Here is a 16,328-nt window from a genome sequence, read left to right as displayed (position 1 = left end):
TATAATATTAAATATGGAGTACTTACTATGTTCTTTTATGCCATATTATCAAAAAAAATTACCTTTCGGTTAGTTTAAAAAGCAGTTTTTATTTAATCGGTTTCGGTTCCGAATTTTCAGTTATCTTTTAAGCTCGTTTTTTAGGTTTCAATTAATTTTTATAATAAAATCTTAGATATAGTATATGAATAATGTGTATAACATTAATATACCATATAATCAGTTACATAGTGTATTTTGAGTATGTAGCATCTACTATTTCGTAATGGTTAGATTACTTGGATATATGCTGGCGGTATATTTGAAATTTTGTAGTAGATGGAATTTAGTGATTACATTTTGATGTAATCGTAATATATACTTCGTGTAACTACGTAAGATTACAGTACATCATCTTAACATAAAACTTTAATAAAATAAATTCATCTTTTATCCGCCAACTTCTTGAATTTTGATGTGAGAATACAAACTAAAAATGTATGAGACCATAAGTGGGGGAAAATAAATACGATAACTTGAACTATTATGAATTTCTATTATCTGTTTGATAATTTTAATCTACTTATATTAGGATAATTTTATTAAAATATATTTGATCTACTCATATTAGGATAATTTTATTAAAATTTGTTTTAGATACTAAGAAATCTAATTTTATCAGGATAATTTTATTTATTTAAGTTTTTTTCAAAATCTACCCTCGTTAGGATTTCTAAAAAAAGTTGGACTCTCTAATATCGCTCGAAAAGTTTCTGCTTTATATATATGTATTGATTAGGAAAATAGATTATACTTAGGAATTTAATCAAATAGCAAATTATTATATAGCCATCTTAATTCTTATTTTATTACATAAATTAAAGGTAGATAAATAATACTCCCTCAATTCAACTCCACTTTACATGTTTGCTTTATCACGTTTGCCAACGCGAGTTTTACGCGGTAAATATCTTACGTATTTAAAAAAATTATAAAAGTTAGATATTTTTAATGTATTCTAAAAGACGAATCAAATAAGATCCCACATGAATATATTTTAACTTATGTATTGAGAGAAAATTGAAGTTGAATGTCCGCTTGTAAATAGTGTGCAAATGAGAAACCTGCAAAGTGGAGTTGAATGGAGGGAGTATAAGTACAATAGACTCAATAGTACGTAATTAAATTGGCAAGTAAGTTTATCAATTTAAATCCTAATATATATAGATGCTTACTTTCAAAGATTTATAAAATATCTAACTTCCAAAATCCAAACGTCCAAGAGTTATGGAAGGTGGCGTGAGAGCCAAGGATTGCGGCAGTGGTGACGATGCTCGAAGGACTGATGTTTTTGCAATTCATGAGATTTACCAATTCCTATGTTTTTCAAGTGTTAACCAAAACAACCCCTGAAAGAAGCGAAGGAAGCACTCGGATCAGCGCCGGGTTAAGCACAAACGATTTCTTCGAGACTCCTACACTTCGATAGGCTGTTTACGTTTTCAAAATATGATCAGTTCGCTTCCACTTCTATCTTCCACAGTTATTAAAGAAAAATAAATTTATGAAGTTGTTACACTAGTTGAATTCAATACAACAGTCACTTGAAGCCCTCGGAAGCATCAACAAATCATTGCGTAGCTTTCGTTCTTCCTCTATATTGTCACAATCATGACATTTACGAAGGATCAACTTCTTCAGGACTCTCGCGTTTCTAAGAAAATACCTTAAGAATAATAACAAAGCCTCATGACCACAATAGTCATGCACTTCAATCACTTTGACTTGGCATGAAAACGGTATTGGACATTCATTTGGAGGTGACTTTATTGGAAAATAACAGCAGCCGAAGGCTCTGAAAAAAGAACATATTTCCATGAATAATAAGACAAATAGGAAAGGTGTAATCTTGACAAGTTATGAAAATCAGATACTTGCCCCAAATCGTCTTTTATAAGAAGACACTGTACGGTCTGTATCATGAAAGAAAATACGAAAAAGATGTTATTTTCATTTTTAATGAAAACAAATACGTCCAAACTAAAATGCGGGAAACATAAATCTTATAACACGATTAAATTTTGAAAGAAATCTTATATATACCTGTACTGAATCGGATAGAAGATGTAATTCTGTGGTTTTATAGGCAATAGCTCTTATAATATTACCGTCATCCTCGGATAAACTGTAATTTGAACAACCGTTAAAGTGTAGGTTTGCCTTGACAAGAGAGCATGAATTTTTTCGCAAAGAAACAATTTTCACACCAACACTGCTATAGTATGTTAAATATGCCACAAATTAGGAGCTTCAATCTCTAAAAATCCATCTCTAACATGACAATCTTTTATTCTTAGCACTTTGAGTAATCCTATAGAAATATTTAAATGACCCATAGTATACAATACACAATCATCGAGAGTTAATTCTTCGAGAAATTCACAGTTAGATAACAATCTTTCTGTTTCATGATTATCATCAAATCTGACATATTTTAGATGAAGAATCTTGAGGCTCGGCAACCCTGATGATAGAGAAAACTTGGGAACACGGCACTTATAACCTTTCACTTTCAGTTTTACCAATGTTTTGCACATTGCTTAGGCATCTGGCAACTCGTATTCATTATCCGAATAATGAAGCTCCTGAACACCCCTTTGTGCCGCATGCTTAACCCACGCATTCAAATGTAATTTATCATAGGCGCGTCGACAGACAAGACTAAATTTCCTAATAGGCGACATTTGGTCAATTCCAAGACTTTATTAACAAATTTCTCAAAACTTCTTTTACTAGCATAGCATGGTGCATCATCAAAAGAGAGACAATCAGTCAATGTAAAGAGGTACTGCCATCTTCTCGATAGAATACTTGTTCTCACAGCATACCATGTTGGTAGAAACGAAAGAATGAGAACGAGCAATTCATCAGGCAAATTACTTATTCTATCCAAACGGGGCTTACTTCTTCGGTCGTCTACATCTTTACCTAATTTCATAGATGACGTCATAGCCTTTACAAGATCTTTGCCTGAAATTATTGGAGGCAAACTTAAGGACTACCATCAGCAAGAGCAATAAAATTCGTTATGCATGTTTAAACATTCAACAAACTCAAATAACAATCGATAAGAACTACTATTTTAAATTACGGTACACAAGTTCTTGTACAAGACGTCTTACACAAGTAATTGTATCACAACATTGAATTATTGAAATCCTACATCAAAAGTTTCGATTTTTACTTTTTCTAGTTTACACTCTCGTATACCCCCGTCCTAATTTTAAATTCTAGTTCCACCACGGCTTCTTCCTCGACAACAATCAATATCGGTCATTGGCAATCACGTAGTACCCTATTGACTACTTATTGAACTACGAGCGAGTACTACGGTGAAAAAAGTCGTAAGAGAAACATTACAGTATTAAAGTACAGATCGAAACAAATTCCAGTGCAATAATCGAATTATAAATAGAGAGCATAAACAAATTTTTGATAAAATCTAAAGAGATTAATTTACCTTTTTATGACCTCGTTTGGAGTTCGGACTTCGGACTAATGCGATCATAAACAAGTTTTTTTTTTTAAAATAAATATTTTTGTTATAAAAATTCGAAGTACTTGCTACCACATACGATTTTAGGAATTTAATAAGAAGCGTGCGGAAAAGAAACAAATTGGTGGTCAGGGGGGCTAGCAGGGGCCTCGTCCTCGCTGGCGTTTGAAAATTTCGAATTTTTTAGTTAAAATTTTCGAATTTTTTCGAGGTCCCCTTATAATATTACACTTTCGCCCCCGCTGAAATTTTTCGCCCCCGCTGGCTTGAAATCCTGGCTCCGCCATGAAGATATTGTAAATAATAGGTCCCAGGTTCGAATTCAACTCCCCTCCAATGTAATGGGACTAAGTGCGCACTTCGTTAGACAAATAAAAACAACATAATTCAATATCTCATCATATATTGGTGTAATATTTTTCTTAATTGGCTCTTTATCATGTGCCTATTGGGCAAATGATAGAAAAATCGTTTAGAACCAACAAACGGTCTCTAAATTAATTGATCTTCGTGATCAATTAGCTTCGACGCCTATGTCCTCTATTAAAGAAAAAACGAATGGCATGGGAAGTAAATTCATGAAGTTGTTACACCATTGTTATCAAAGCCATGACATTTACGAACGATCAACTTCTTCATGACTCTCGCATTTTTAAGAAAATGCCCTAGAAGTAATAATGACGAACGGTCATGCCCACAAAGGTGATTCACTTCGTCGATCACTTTGGCATGGCATGAAAACGGTAGTAGAGATTCACTTGGAGGTGGTGCTGAAGAACGACGATCGCAGTCATGGAGGTCCTGAAAAAGAACCATATGAACGAACAAGTGAGAAAAAATCACTAATTAATTACGAGTAGTTAAGTGTTAATAACAAGGGTATATTTAATTGCTGCTACCGCGGTAAAGACGACAGTTTCAAGTTGAGGAGATTTGTCAAGCACGCTTTTCACATTTTTCCATGAATCATAAGAGAAGTAGGAAAGGTGTAATCTTGTCAGGCTAGGAAAATCAGGCACTTGCTCCATATTGCCTATCATAAAAAGACACTGTACCATGAAAGACAATATGAAAAATATGTTAATTTCATTTTCAATGAAGTCAAATACTTCATTAAAAAAAATAAAAATGTGGGAAACAATTTTGAGCTATATCTATATACACACAAACCTCCACTGAGTTGGGTCGAAGATGTAATTCCGTGGTCTTAAAGGCAGTAGCTCTTAAAATTTCGCGGTGCTCCTCGAGTGAACGGTCGTCATCTGCGTGACAGTCAAAGTGTAGTTTTGCCTCGACAAGAGAGCATGAATATTTCCACAAAGGAACAATTTTCACACCAGCAATGCTATCGTATGTTAAATATGCCAAATTAGGGGCTTCAATCTCAAAGAAACCATTGCTAACATTACAATTTTTTATTATTAGCACTTTGAGTTGTCCGAAAGAAATAGTTACATGACCCCTAGTATACAATACACAATTTTTGAGAGTTAATTCTTCGAGAAATTCACAGCTTGATAACAATCTTTCTGTTGAATGATAATCACCAAATCTAACAAAATTTAGGTGAAGAATCTTAAGGCTCGGCAACCATAATGATAAAGGAATTTGGATATAACGGTACAAGATATTTAACCCAATCTTATTTCCAATTTCACCAGTGTTTTGCACATCACAAGATCAGAAGGTAACTCGTATTCATAAACCTTATATTGAAGCTCCTGAACTCCCTTTTGTATCGCATATTTAACCCACGCATTCAAATGTGATTTATCGTAGGTGGCTATACAAACTAGACTAAATTTCTTGATGGGTGACATTTGGTGCAATTCCAAGACTTTATAAACAAAATTTTCAAACCTTCTAGTACGAGCCGTATCGACTGTGGTAATTGCTCCCCGGAAACATGGTGCATCATCAAAAGAGAGACAATCGGTCAATGTAAAGAGGTATCGCCATCTCCTTGATAGAATACTTGTTCTCACAGCATACCATGTTGGTAGAAACGACATTATGAGAAAGAGCAATTCATCTGGTAAATTACTGATTTTATCCAAACGACGCTTATTTCTTCGGCTTTCAACACCGTTACCAAGTTTCATGGATGACTTCATCATAGCCTTTACAAGACTCTATCTGAAATATAATGGTGGCAAAATTACGGCAGTACTTTGCGTCTTACACTAGAAATTGGCAACCACGTAGTACCCTATTGACTAGTTATTGCACAACAATTACCTTTTAACCTCAAGAACAAATTTACAATTACAGTAGAGAGTAAATTAAATTTTAGTGATCCATGCATATCAAATAGTAACCATACACCATAATACGATTGATGTAATTCAAATTCATAATTCACACGAATCCAAATTTAATCAAATTTAAGGAAAAAAATCGAAAGACATTGCTGTACGTACCTTTTGTATCGTGTATTTCCTGGTTTGAACTAATGCGATCTTAATTTAGGGTTAAAGAGAGTACGTAGTACGCCTAGTACGTACCTTTTTGTATCCTGGATTCCTGGTTTAAACTAATGCGATCTTAATTTATGGCTAAAGAGTAAATACTGAATTATTGTCGGAAACAAATTCCTATTATAGTGCACTTTCCAGCGTACCAAAAAAAAAAATAATAGTATGTACCAAAAAAAAAAAAAAAAAAATTAATAGTGTACTTTCCAATTTAAATTTTATATAGAGTAATATGTTATGGGTTTTTCTAACCTATGCGGCCATGCCCACTAGGCATAGGATAAGAAACTAAAATAGGAAAAAAATTAAATGCTATTTTTATGGGAAATTGTAATATCTCATCACTTTTACTTTTATTTACAATAAGCACATTTAATTCTTTCCTATTTTACCCTTCTTATCCTATGCCTAGTGGGCATAGGTTAGAAAAACCGATATGTTATTCCTATTTTAATGGTTAAGGAAGTTGACTATGATGGAAGCCTAATTAGGACACTAATGGTGACATATATGTAACCCTCCAAATTTCAATGTCGATATTAACCGAAAAAGTCTTAGTCGGATGGTTGGAATCCTCTCCCTTATATTATGCTGACTTTATTTACGTCTCATTTGACAAAAAAAAAACGTATCTTTAGAAATTTAATAAGAAGATGCGGGAAATAAATAAATCGGTGGTCGCTAACAAATAGAATTCTAACGACAAAATTCGTGTTTAAGGACAAAAGATTGTTAGGCTTAGATAGCATTTTCCCTCGCCTAGGTGTACCATTTGTGCTAGCCCTTCCCTCCCCGAGTCCACCCTCCACGCCCTCCGGGATTGTGACCTTGCAGCAGCTACTTGGTCACATTTTAAAGTAAGTCATTCCTTTTTCCTTCTTGATCTCCAATCGTGGATTTTTGATAACTGTACTGCGTGCGGTAAGTGGCCCACCCTCTTTTCCTTCATTGTGTGGCGTCTTTGGACAAGACGCTGTGATACTATCTACTCCCTTATCCCTCCCCCTGCTCCTCTGTTTTTTTGCAACTCTATTAGCTCCCTGGCTGCCTCTTGGAGCGCTGCCAACACGTGCCCCCTCCTTCTGCCCCCCCTGCTCTTCCTTATCTGCCTTTCGCTTCCCTCGTAGCTGGGCCCCTCCTCCGCAACATTGGTGTAAGATCAATGTAGATGCGGCCTTCTCCCCCTCCTCCTCGGTTGCTTGTTTTGGGTGTGTTGTTAGGGACTCCTTTGGTTCTTGGGTTCATGGGTGGTCCAGTCGGTGTTTTGCTACTACCCCCTTTCTTAGTGAGGTCCTTGCCATTAGAGAAGAGATCCGATTTGCCATTTTGTCCACGGATAATTTTGTGATTGCTTCTGACTGTATTAATGCTGTAAAGACTATTCTTAGCTCGGACCATCCGTGCGGTCCCTTTGCTAACATCTTCATTGAGTGTAGGGAACTATTAAAAGCTTCACCAAGACTGGAGCTTGTGTTTGAGACGAGATCGGCTAATAGGGTTGCGGATGCTGTCGCCAAATTCTCCGCGGCGGACACAAGCCTTGCTAATGGATGTTTTATTTGGGAACTTGCCCCATCTTTTGTTACGAACTTATGTTTTCTTGACTTTTTAGAGGCTTGCACGCCTCTTAACCCCGATCCCCCTCCATGATGTACTTGAACTCTTTGCTTCTTTTTTAATATTATGTTCCCTTCGACCAAAAAAAAAAGATAGCATTTTCTAAAAATCGCAATAATCAAAACTAATGAAATCAAATCTCCATCATAAATAAAATAGTAGGTTTCATGAGAGACCGTTTCTCATTAAATTAGTGGAAGACATAACAGGAAGAAAAAAAAGAAATTCAATAACTTTCTCACCCCATCATGTGAGAGGTCATAATGTTATTGAGATCATTAAAGGAAAAAAAAAAGAAATGCCTTGGAAAATAAATTCATGAACTTGTTACGCCATTATAGTTCAATACAAGCATAGAACAGTCACTTGAAGCTCTTGGAAGCATCAACAAATCCTTGCTTAACTGTCGTGCTTTCTCCATGTCATCAAAGCCATGACATTTACGAACGATCAACTTCTTCAGGACTCTCGCATTTCTAAGAAGATGCCCTAAAAGTAATAACGATGAACCGTCATAACCACAAAAGTCATTCACTTCGATCACTTTGGCATTGCATGAAAACGGTAGTAGAGATTCGTTTTGAGGTGGTTTTGAAAATAGACAGCGGTGATAGAGGCCCTGGAAAAAGAACATATAGACGAAGAAATTAATTAGAAAAAATTACTAATCAATTAGTTAAAAGTTTATAACAAGGGCATATTTAGTTGATGGTATGTACCGCTTGAAAGACGATAGTTTCAAGTTGAGGAGATTTGTCAAGCACGCTTGTCACATATTTCCATGAATCATAAGAGAAGTAGAAAGAACGTAGTTTTGAAAGGCAAGGAAAATCAGGCACATGCCCCATATGGTCTATCGTAAGAAGACACTGTACCATGAAAGATAATATGAGAAGGTAAAAATGTGAGAGTTTAGGACCTCTATTTCCACGATAATGTTGTTATAAGAAGGTAAAAATGTAAGAAACACAAATCACATATATACCTCTCTTATGTAGTCGGCTACAAAATGTAATTCTGTAGTCTTATAGGCAACATCTCTTAAAATATCACGATCATCTGCAGAAGAGTATAAGTGTAGTTCTGTCTTGACAAGAGAGCATGAATATTTCCACAAAGGAACAATTTTCACACCAACAGTGCTATAATATGTTAAATATGCCAATTTAGGGGCTTCAATTTCAAAGAAACCATTCTCAACAGAACATTGTTTAATTTTTAACACTTTGAGTTGTCCTAAAGAAATAGTTACATGGCCCTTAGTAGACAATACACAATTATCGAGAGTTAATTCTTCAAGAAATTCACAGCTAGATAACAATCTTTCTGTTGAATGATAATCACTTTTTGTTGACCGATAATCATCGCCAAATCTAACAGAATTCAGGTGCAAAATCTTAAGGTTCGGCAACCATGACGATTTAGGAATCTTGATACCATGATGTTTATACCCTATCACTGACAATTTCACCAATGTTTTGCACGTTATAAGATCATATGGTAACTCGCCTTCATAAATATCATAATGATAGTGAATCTCCTGAACTTCCTTTTGTATCGCATGCTTAACCCACGCATTCAAATGTACGTAACTATAGATGGCTCGACAGACTAGACTAAATTTCCTTATGGGTGATATTTTGTGCAATTCCAAAACTTTATAAACAAAATTTTCAAACCTTCTACTATCAACCATTTCGATTCTCATAATTGGTCCCCGGTGTTTGAATGGTTCATCATCAAAATAGAGACAGTCAGTCAATGTAAAAAGGTATCGCCATCTCCTCGATAGAATACTTGTTCTCACACCATACCATGTTGGTAGAAACGATAGTATGATAACGAGTAATTCATCTGGTAAATTACTGATTTTATCCAAACGATGCTTATTTCTCCGGCTTTCAACACGGTTACCAAGTTTCATGGATGACTTCATCATAGCCTTTACAAGACTTTATCTGAAATGTAACGGTGGCAAAATTAACGGAATGTCATGCTAATAATTAGCAAAACACCTAAGCAATAAAATTATTTGATTTTTAATGGAAGTAAAATACCAACAAACTCAAATAACATTAATAATTTCATGCAAGATTTAAATTTTTGTTAAAGAAATAAAAAGAGGCGAAAGATCGGTAAAAAATATTTATTTTAAATTACGCAAGTACTTGTTTTTAAAGAAGATTACGGTATAATCTTTTCTAACAAGTACTTGTGTAAGACCGTCTAACGCTAAAAACCGTTTCACCCTTGATGTTCCTCCTTATCCGAGCCCTAATTTCAAAATTCGCCCCCTTCCTCAACATTACTTAATACCGCAGGAAAAATTTAAGCACAAAAAGGGTAATAAGAGAAACATTACAGAAATTACAGAAATTACATTATATTCCAGTAAAATTAAGGGTGTCGAATTATCAATAGAGAGCATAAAAAAATTTTAAAAAGAAAAAAGAAAGAAATTACGTTACCTTTTGTATCCTGGTTGTTGGACGAATGCGATTTAGGGCTAAAGACTGAAATCAGAAACATATTATTTCTATTATAGTGTGCGATCTCCAAATTATTTTTTGGTATTAAATAAATTTTACTTATGGCAATAAACTTGGTCATGTATTTAAAAAAAAAATACATGAATAACTACCCCAAAAAAATACATGACAATTTCTGTGAACTTTCTAGGACTTTTTTTTTTGTTTTTTGTTTTTGGTGCGAAAGAGGGACAAAGTCCCGAAAACTAATTGTTAGCTATTACACGGGGAATAACTACCCCAAAAATGTCCTCCCTAAGGATATGACGCAGCTTAGTAAACGGAATATATAATGTAAGTTCTTTATACTTAATATGCATGTTTAAATTACTGAAACAAACATACAATAAACTGAAAGCGGAAGCGATAAATTAAGATCGAGAATTAGAACCTCCAACCATTGCTTATGGATTCCTGAACAGCTTTAAAAACCCGATTATATAACCCGTCTCCGATGTAAACCCGTCGCCGTAAAACAACGTATGCTTTTCTGACTGATTTCGGTTCCAAACCCTCCTTTCTCACTAATTTAGATGGTGTATAGAATGCTTAAGAGAGAGTAAATTTGGTGACCTTTATCAATGAAGGATAGTTCTCTTATATACTGCTCTTGCCATCAAAGAGCAGTTAAACGTGATACTAGAATGGTGGAGTGGATACTGTAAATGGGCAGTGAATGAAGGGCAGTTTTAGTCATGGGTTGACTGCCAAAAAAATGGGCCACAAAATAGAATTTTTACAAAACTGAAATTAATATTAGGATTAATATTATTTACTTAATTATTTATAAAAATCCAACATTCTCCCACTTGGCCCATTTAAGCAAGAGAAACTTCACACACGAATCATAGCGACGAATTCTCTAGAGCGAGAATTAATCTTCCATGTATTACGATATACTCGGTGTCTCACCACTCACACTTAACTTAATGAATAAACCATATGTTTACTCTAGGTCAAAATATAATGATATTTCTCAATAAAATGAATAACCAAATAATGTACGACTGTACGTACATAATCCAAAATCAGAAATATTCAACTAAATGAAAGGTTTAAAAAACAATATAAAATGAATGTATCACATTACGGGACCAAGTCCCATACTTACTACATGACCCTTGAAACCTTTAGGTGGCATGCCTTTAGTCAAGGGATCAGCAATCATCGATTCAGTGCTAATGTGTTCTATGATCACTTTCTTTTCTTGAACACGCTCTTTTATGGCCAAATACTTAATGTCAATGTGTTTGCTTTGACTTCCACTTCTATTATTCTTAGCCATAAACACTGCAGCTGAATTATCACAATACATTCGAATCGGTCTACTAATAGAGTCAACGACTCTTAACCCAGATATGAAGCCTTTCAGCCATACACCATGTGAGGTAGCCTCAAAACAAGAAACGAACTCGGCCTCCATAGTAGAAGTGGCTGTCAATGTCTGCTTAGTACTCCCCCAGGATACAACTCCGTCAGCTAGCATAAACACATATCCTGATGTGGATTTTCGTGAATCAATGCAGCCAGCAAAGTCTGAGTCGGAGTACCCCACCACTTCAAGACTATCAGTTCGTCTATATATAAGCATGAAATCTTTAGTACCCTGAAGGTATCTCAACACTTTCTTTGCAGCCTTCCAGTGATCGATGCCTGGGTTACTCTGATATCTGCCTAATACTCCAACAACATATGCAATATCAGGTCTGGTACAGACTTGAGCATACATAATGCTACCAACAATTTGAAGCATATGGAACATTTTTCATTTGTTCCTTTTCTAAATCGTTAAAGTGGCACTTTGGTCTAAACCGAATCGGTCACCTTTCACAATAGGTGCTACACTTGGTGAACAATCTTTCATTCTGAACCTTTCAAGCACTTTGTTGATATAGGCCTCCTGAGACAAGCCTAAAATGCCTCGGGATCTATCTCTATGGATCTTAATGCCAATGACATAAGATGCCTCGCCCATATCTTTCATATCAAAGTTATTTGAAAGAAATTGTTTCACCTCATATAGTAACCCCTTATCATTGGTTGCTAGCAAAATGTCATCTACGTATAACACAAGGAAACAAATCTTACTCCCACTGACCTTAAGGTATATGCATTGGTCCATGATATTTTCTTCAAAACCGAATGAAGAAATTACTTCATGGAACTTCTTATACCATTGGCGGGAGGCTTGTTTCAAACCGTATATGGATTTATTTAGCTTACAAACCAAATGCTCACCATCTTTAGAGGAGAATCCTTCAGGTTGTTTCATGTAAACCTCTTCCTCTAAATTGCCATTGAGAAATGCCGTTTTCACATCCATTTGATGTAACTCGAAATCAAAATGAGCTACTAATGCCATGACAACTCGAAGAGAATCTTTCTTTGATACAGGAGAAAATGTCTCCGTGTAGTCGATTCCTTCCTTTTGAGTGAACCCTTTAGCAACGAGCCTTGCTTTATGTCTCTCGATGTTGCCAAGTGAGTCTCTTTTAGTCTTAAAAACCCACTTACATCCGATGGTTTTTACACCATCAGGCAACTCGACGAGATCCCAAACTCGATTAGACGCCATAGAGTTCATCTCATCTTTCATAGCATCCAACCATAAGTTTGAATCTGTAGAACTTATGGCTTGTGAAAATGACATAGGATCATTATCAGCTCCAACATTGCAATCCGATTCTTGTAGATATACTTCATAGTCGTCAGGAATAGCCGATTTCCTTTCTCGAATAGATCTTCTTAATGGAATTTGTTCAACCTCACGGTGAACTTCTTCCTCATTATGATCCACCCTATTTTGATCGACATTTTGTGGAATTTCTGTATTTGGTTGTTGAACTTGCGGTCGAACTTCAGGACCGCGAACAATAACCAACCTATCACTTGAAACAGAGGGTGAAGCTTCATGTTGATCCTTTTCAGGTTCAACTTCTATAGTACTCCCACTGATTAAGTCATTCTCTAGAAATTTCGCATTTCTAGATTCCACAATCCTGGTACTATGAGACGGACAATAGAACCTATAACCTTTGGACTTTTCGGCATATCCAATGAAATTCCCACTAATAGTCCTTGGGTCTAGTTTCTTTTCTTGTGGGTTGTAAATTCTCACCTCAGACGGACATCCCCAAACGCGTATATGTTGCAAACTCGGTTTTCAACCTTTGAATAACTCAAAAGGCGTCTTTGAGACGGCCTTGGAAGGAACCCGATTTAATATATACGCAGCCGTCTTTAGTGCATCAACCCACAAAAATGAAGGAAGTTTAATATTACTTCTCATACTACGCACCATTTCAATTAATGTTCGATTCCTTCTTTCTGCTACACCATTCTGATCCGGAGAACAGGGCATAGTGTATTGGGCAACAATCCCATGCTCTTGAAGGAATTTAGCAAAAGGACCAGGTGCTTGTCCATCCTCAGTATATCTACCATAGTACTCACCACCTCTATCTGATCTCACGATTTTAATGTGCTTACCACATTGTTTCTCTACTTCAGCCTTAAACAATTTAAAGGCATCAAAAGCCTCGTCTTTGGAACGAAGTAAGTAGATGTACATATATCGTGAATAATCGTCAATAAAGGTAATAAAGTATTTCGGATCATTAGCGTTCATGTCCGGACAACAAATATCCGTGTGTATGATTTCTAATAGGTCAGAACTCCTCTTAGCACCTTTCTTAGATTTGTTAGTTTGCTTTCCCTTAATGCAACTAACACAAGTATCAAAATCGGTAAAGTCTAAAGTACCAAGTACCCCTTCCTTTACCAATCTCTTAACCCTCTCAATGGAGATGTGTCCCAATCTCCGGTGCCATAACATAGAGGACTCCTCATTCATAATACTTCTTTTTAAACCAGTATTAACATGCATAGTATTTTGAGTGGTATCATTTTCTAAATAAAGACGATATAAATTATCAGACAAAATACCATAACCAATAACTTTAGAATTTCTGCAAATACCGAAACCAGAATTCGAAAAATTAAAGGTAAATCCAAACGGTACAAGCCTTGAAATTGAAATTAAATTCCGAGCAAAATTCGGAACATAAAATGTCTTTTCCAAAACCAAAACAAAACCACTACTCAAAACTAAACTGCATGTCCCTACGGCCTCCACGTTCGAGCCTATCCGGTTTCTGAATAGATAGAGCTTTCACTTGTCCTTTGGTTTCCGCAGGTTTGTCATACTGTTGCAAGGTATTGAAACATGGATTGTAGTACCGAGTCAATCCACCAAGTATTATGAATAACATTAACCATATTAGATTCATAACAAACAAACGCATGAAAATTACCTTTCTTTTTAAGCCAAGCCTTGAACTTTATGCAGTCTTTCTTCATATGTCCCTTCTTTTTACAGAAGAAACATGAAGACTCCTTCTTAATGGTCGGCTCAACAGACATCTTACCCTTTCTTTTATCCTTATAGTGACCCTTCTTAGTACTAGATGATTCTTTATTAGTACTAGTAGTTAGGTTCACCTTTTCGCCCTCCTCCAACAACAACCTACCCTCCTCTTGAACACACATGGTCATTAATTCATTAAGAGACCATTTGTCCTTATGTGTGTTGTAAGAGATCTTAAAGGGGGCATATTGTGCTGGGAGAGAACATAAAATGAAATGTACCAGGAAAGAGTCAGACATAGTAACTTCCAATACCTTAAGTTGGGCTGCAATATCCCTCATGCGCATGATGAAATCACGCACTCCTTTAGTGGCATTGAGCTTCAAAGAAGTAAATTTCATAATTAAGGTGCTTGCCAAAGCCTTATCAGAAGTTTCGAACTGTTCATCTCTTGCTTTAAGAAGGTCTCGAACTTTAGTATGTGTGGACAGCGGGCCGCCCACGGGGGCGCTTGGTGAAGGGGCTCGAAAACAAGCGTTTGCATTTTGTATGGAGTCGCCACCAATTTTTATGGGAAATTGGAACCGTTCGAATACCTCGTGTCATGTCAAGACACAAAGTAGTGACATGAACACTAAGCAATCGTTACCCTTAGCATTCTATGTCTAGAATGACTCTCGTGGATGCCAATGAACACGGGTGCTCACGGAGATCTGGAGTAAGGGGTGAGGGTACGTATTAGGAAGCTCTTTTGATCGAACACCTAATCCCGCCCGCCTCGATAGCGGCCTCTACTAATGATTAGGGAGTTTATTCGTACTTGATATATCGTCGGCTATATGCATGCAATGCAACATCCATTGAATTAATCCTAACATGTGAATATTAGGCTAAGTCGGTGAACAATTAAGTTAGCACACAATTGAGTCGAAGTTGGAATTAATGTTCATTTACGTGTGAAAGCATACAAACAATGAAAGAAATACAATAATTATGAATTACAATAAAGAAAATTACAATAATTACAAAGGATAAGGCGATTTATGTCGAAAATACCTTTAAAAACGGATAATTTGATAAAAAGGAATAAAAGAAATAAAAGAAATAAATTACGAACAGGAATTAGCGTGAATACGAGTATTAGTCAGTTAATACGCAGGCTAATTAAACTACGTCTAGGCAGAAAAGGAGTTCAGAGACAGAACTCATCCTGGAACAGGCGCAGCAGGCACTGCGCCCTTTGGAAGAGGCGCAGCAGTTGCTGCGTCTGTTCCAAGGGTGAGTTCTGGCTGTGAAGCCGGAACTGCAAATCGTTAATGTTAATTGGTAATTTTAAAGAATTGATTAAATATTTGACTCGGATGAAAGTAATTAACGGATTATTTAACATATGAATGGGTCGTAAAAACAGTAAGACATGAATGAGACGGAAATTAGCGGATTAATTATGTGAAGGGTCGATGTTAATAAACAATTAATAAAACTAAACGAACTAATTAATAACTAAACATGATGAATATGACGGATTAATGATGAATATGGATGCAAATATATCAAAGATAAATTCCAGAAACTCAATATGATGAAATTGAACTTCTAAAACTCGGATTGAATATTAATGACGAAAACCCGCAAATATTGGATTATTTGGGATTTAAGTCGGATTGATGGATGAACTAAACATGTTAATGATGAATAATAAATATACAATATACATGTGAATTATATGCTAACATGGCGAAGAAATACAGAACAAACGAATATAAACAAAACAAGAACGAATTACAGAGGACGAGGAAGAAGAAAAG

General features: G+C 35.7%; 3 protein-coding genes across 4 annotated transcripts; 1 reads left to right on the top strand and 2 right to left on the bottom strand.

Moving 5' to 3' along the window:
* Nucleotides 1-4,111: 4,111 nt before the first annotated feature.
* On the bottom strand, nucleotides 4,112-5,637 carry LOC141595779 (F-box/LRR-repeat protein At5g02910-like). The gene is made up of 4 exons (XM_074415743.1): nucleotides 5,396-5,637; nucleotides 4,706-4,934; nucleotides 4,435-4,584; nucleotides 4,112-4,336 (listed from the first exon to the last, which is right to left on the bottom strand). The coding sequence occupies exons 1-4, from the start codon at nucleotides 5,635-5,637 to the stop codon at nucleotides 4,112-4,114; spliced, it is 846 nt and encodes a 281-aa protein (XP_074271844.1).
* A 44-nt stretch (nucleotides 5,638-5,681) lies between these two features.
* On the top strand, nucleotides 5,682-7,659 carry LOC141595778 (uncharacterized). Its single transcript, XM_074415742.1, has 2 exons — nucleotides 5,682-5,701; nucleotides 7,137-7,659. The coding sequence occupies exons 1-2, from the start codon at nucleotides 5,682-5,684 to the stop codon at nucleotides 7,657-7,659; spliced, it is 543 nt and encodes a 180-aa protein (XP_074271843.1).
* An 85-nt stretch (nucleotides 7,660-7,744) lies between these two features.
* Nucleotides 7,745-10,201, bottom strand: LOC141595879 (F-box/LRR-repeat protein At3g59190-like). Of its 2 annotated transcripts, XM_074415827.1 has the most exons (3): nucleotides 10,095-10,201; nucleotides 8,612-9,584; nucleotides 7,745-8,245 (listed from the first exon to the last, which is right to left on the bottom strand). In XM_074415827.1, the coding sequence occupies exons 2-3, from the start codon at nucleotides 9,563-9,565 to the stop codon at nucleotides 7,943-7,945; spliced, it is 1,257 nt and encodes a 418-aa protein (XP_074271928.1). In that variant the 5' UTR covers nucleotides 9,566-9,584; nucleotides 10,095-10,201; the 3' UTR covers nucleotides 7,745-7,942. The 2 variants fall into 2 exon arrangements, 1 of the variants encoding a protein (XP_074271928.1); XR_012522329.1 differs by lacking the exons at nucleotides 8,612-9,584; nucleotides 10,095-10,201 and adding an exon at nucleotides 8,346-8,495.
* Nucleotides 10,202-16,328: the final 6,127 nt, after the last annotated feature.

The sequence above is a fragment of the Silene latifolia genome, chromosome 8 (assembly GCF_048544455.1).
Source record: "Silene latifolia isolate original U9 population chromosome 8, ASM4854445v1, whole genome shotgun sequence".
NCBI lineage: Eukaryota > Viridiplantae > Streptophyta > Magnoliopsida > Caryophyllales > Caryophyllaceae > Silene > Silene latifolia.
The sequence above is the reverse complement of the archived record's forward strand: the minus strand, read 5'-3'. Positions and strand labels throughout refer to the sequence as shown.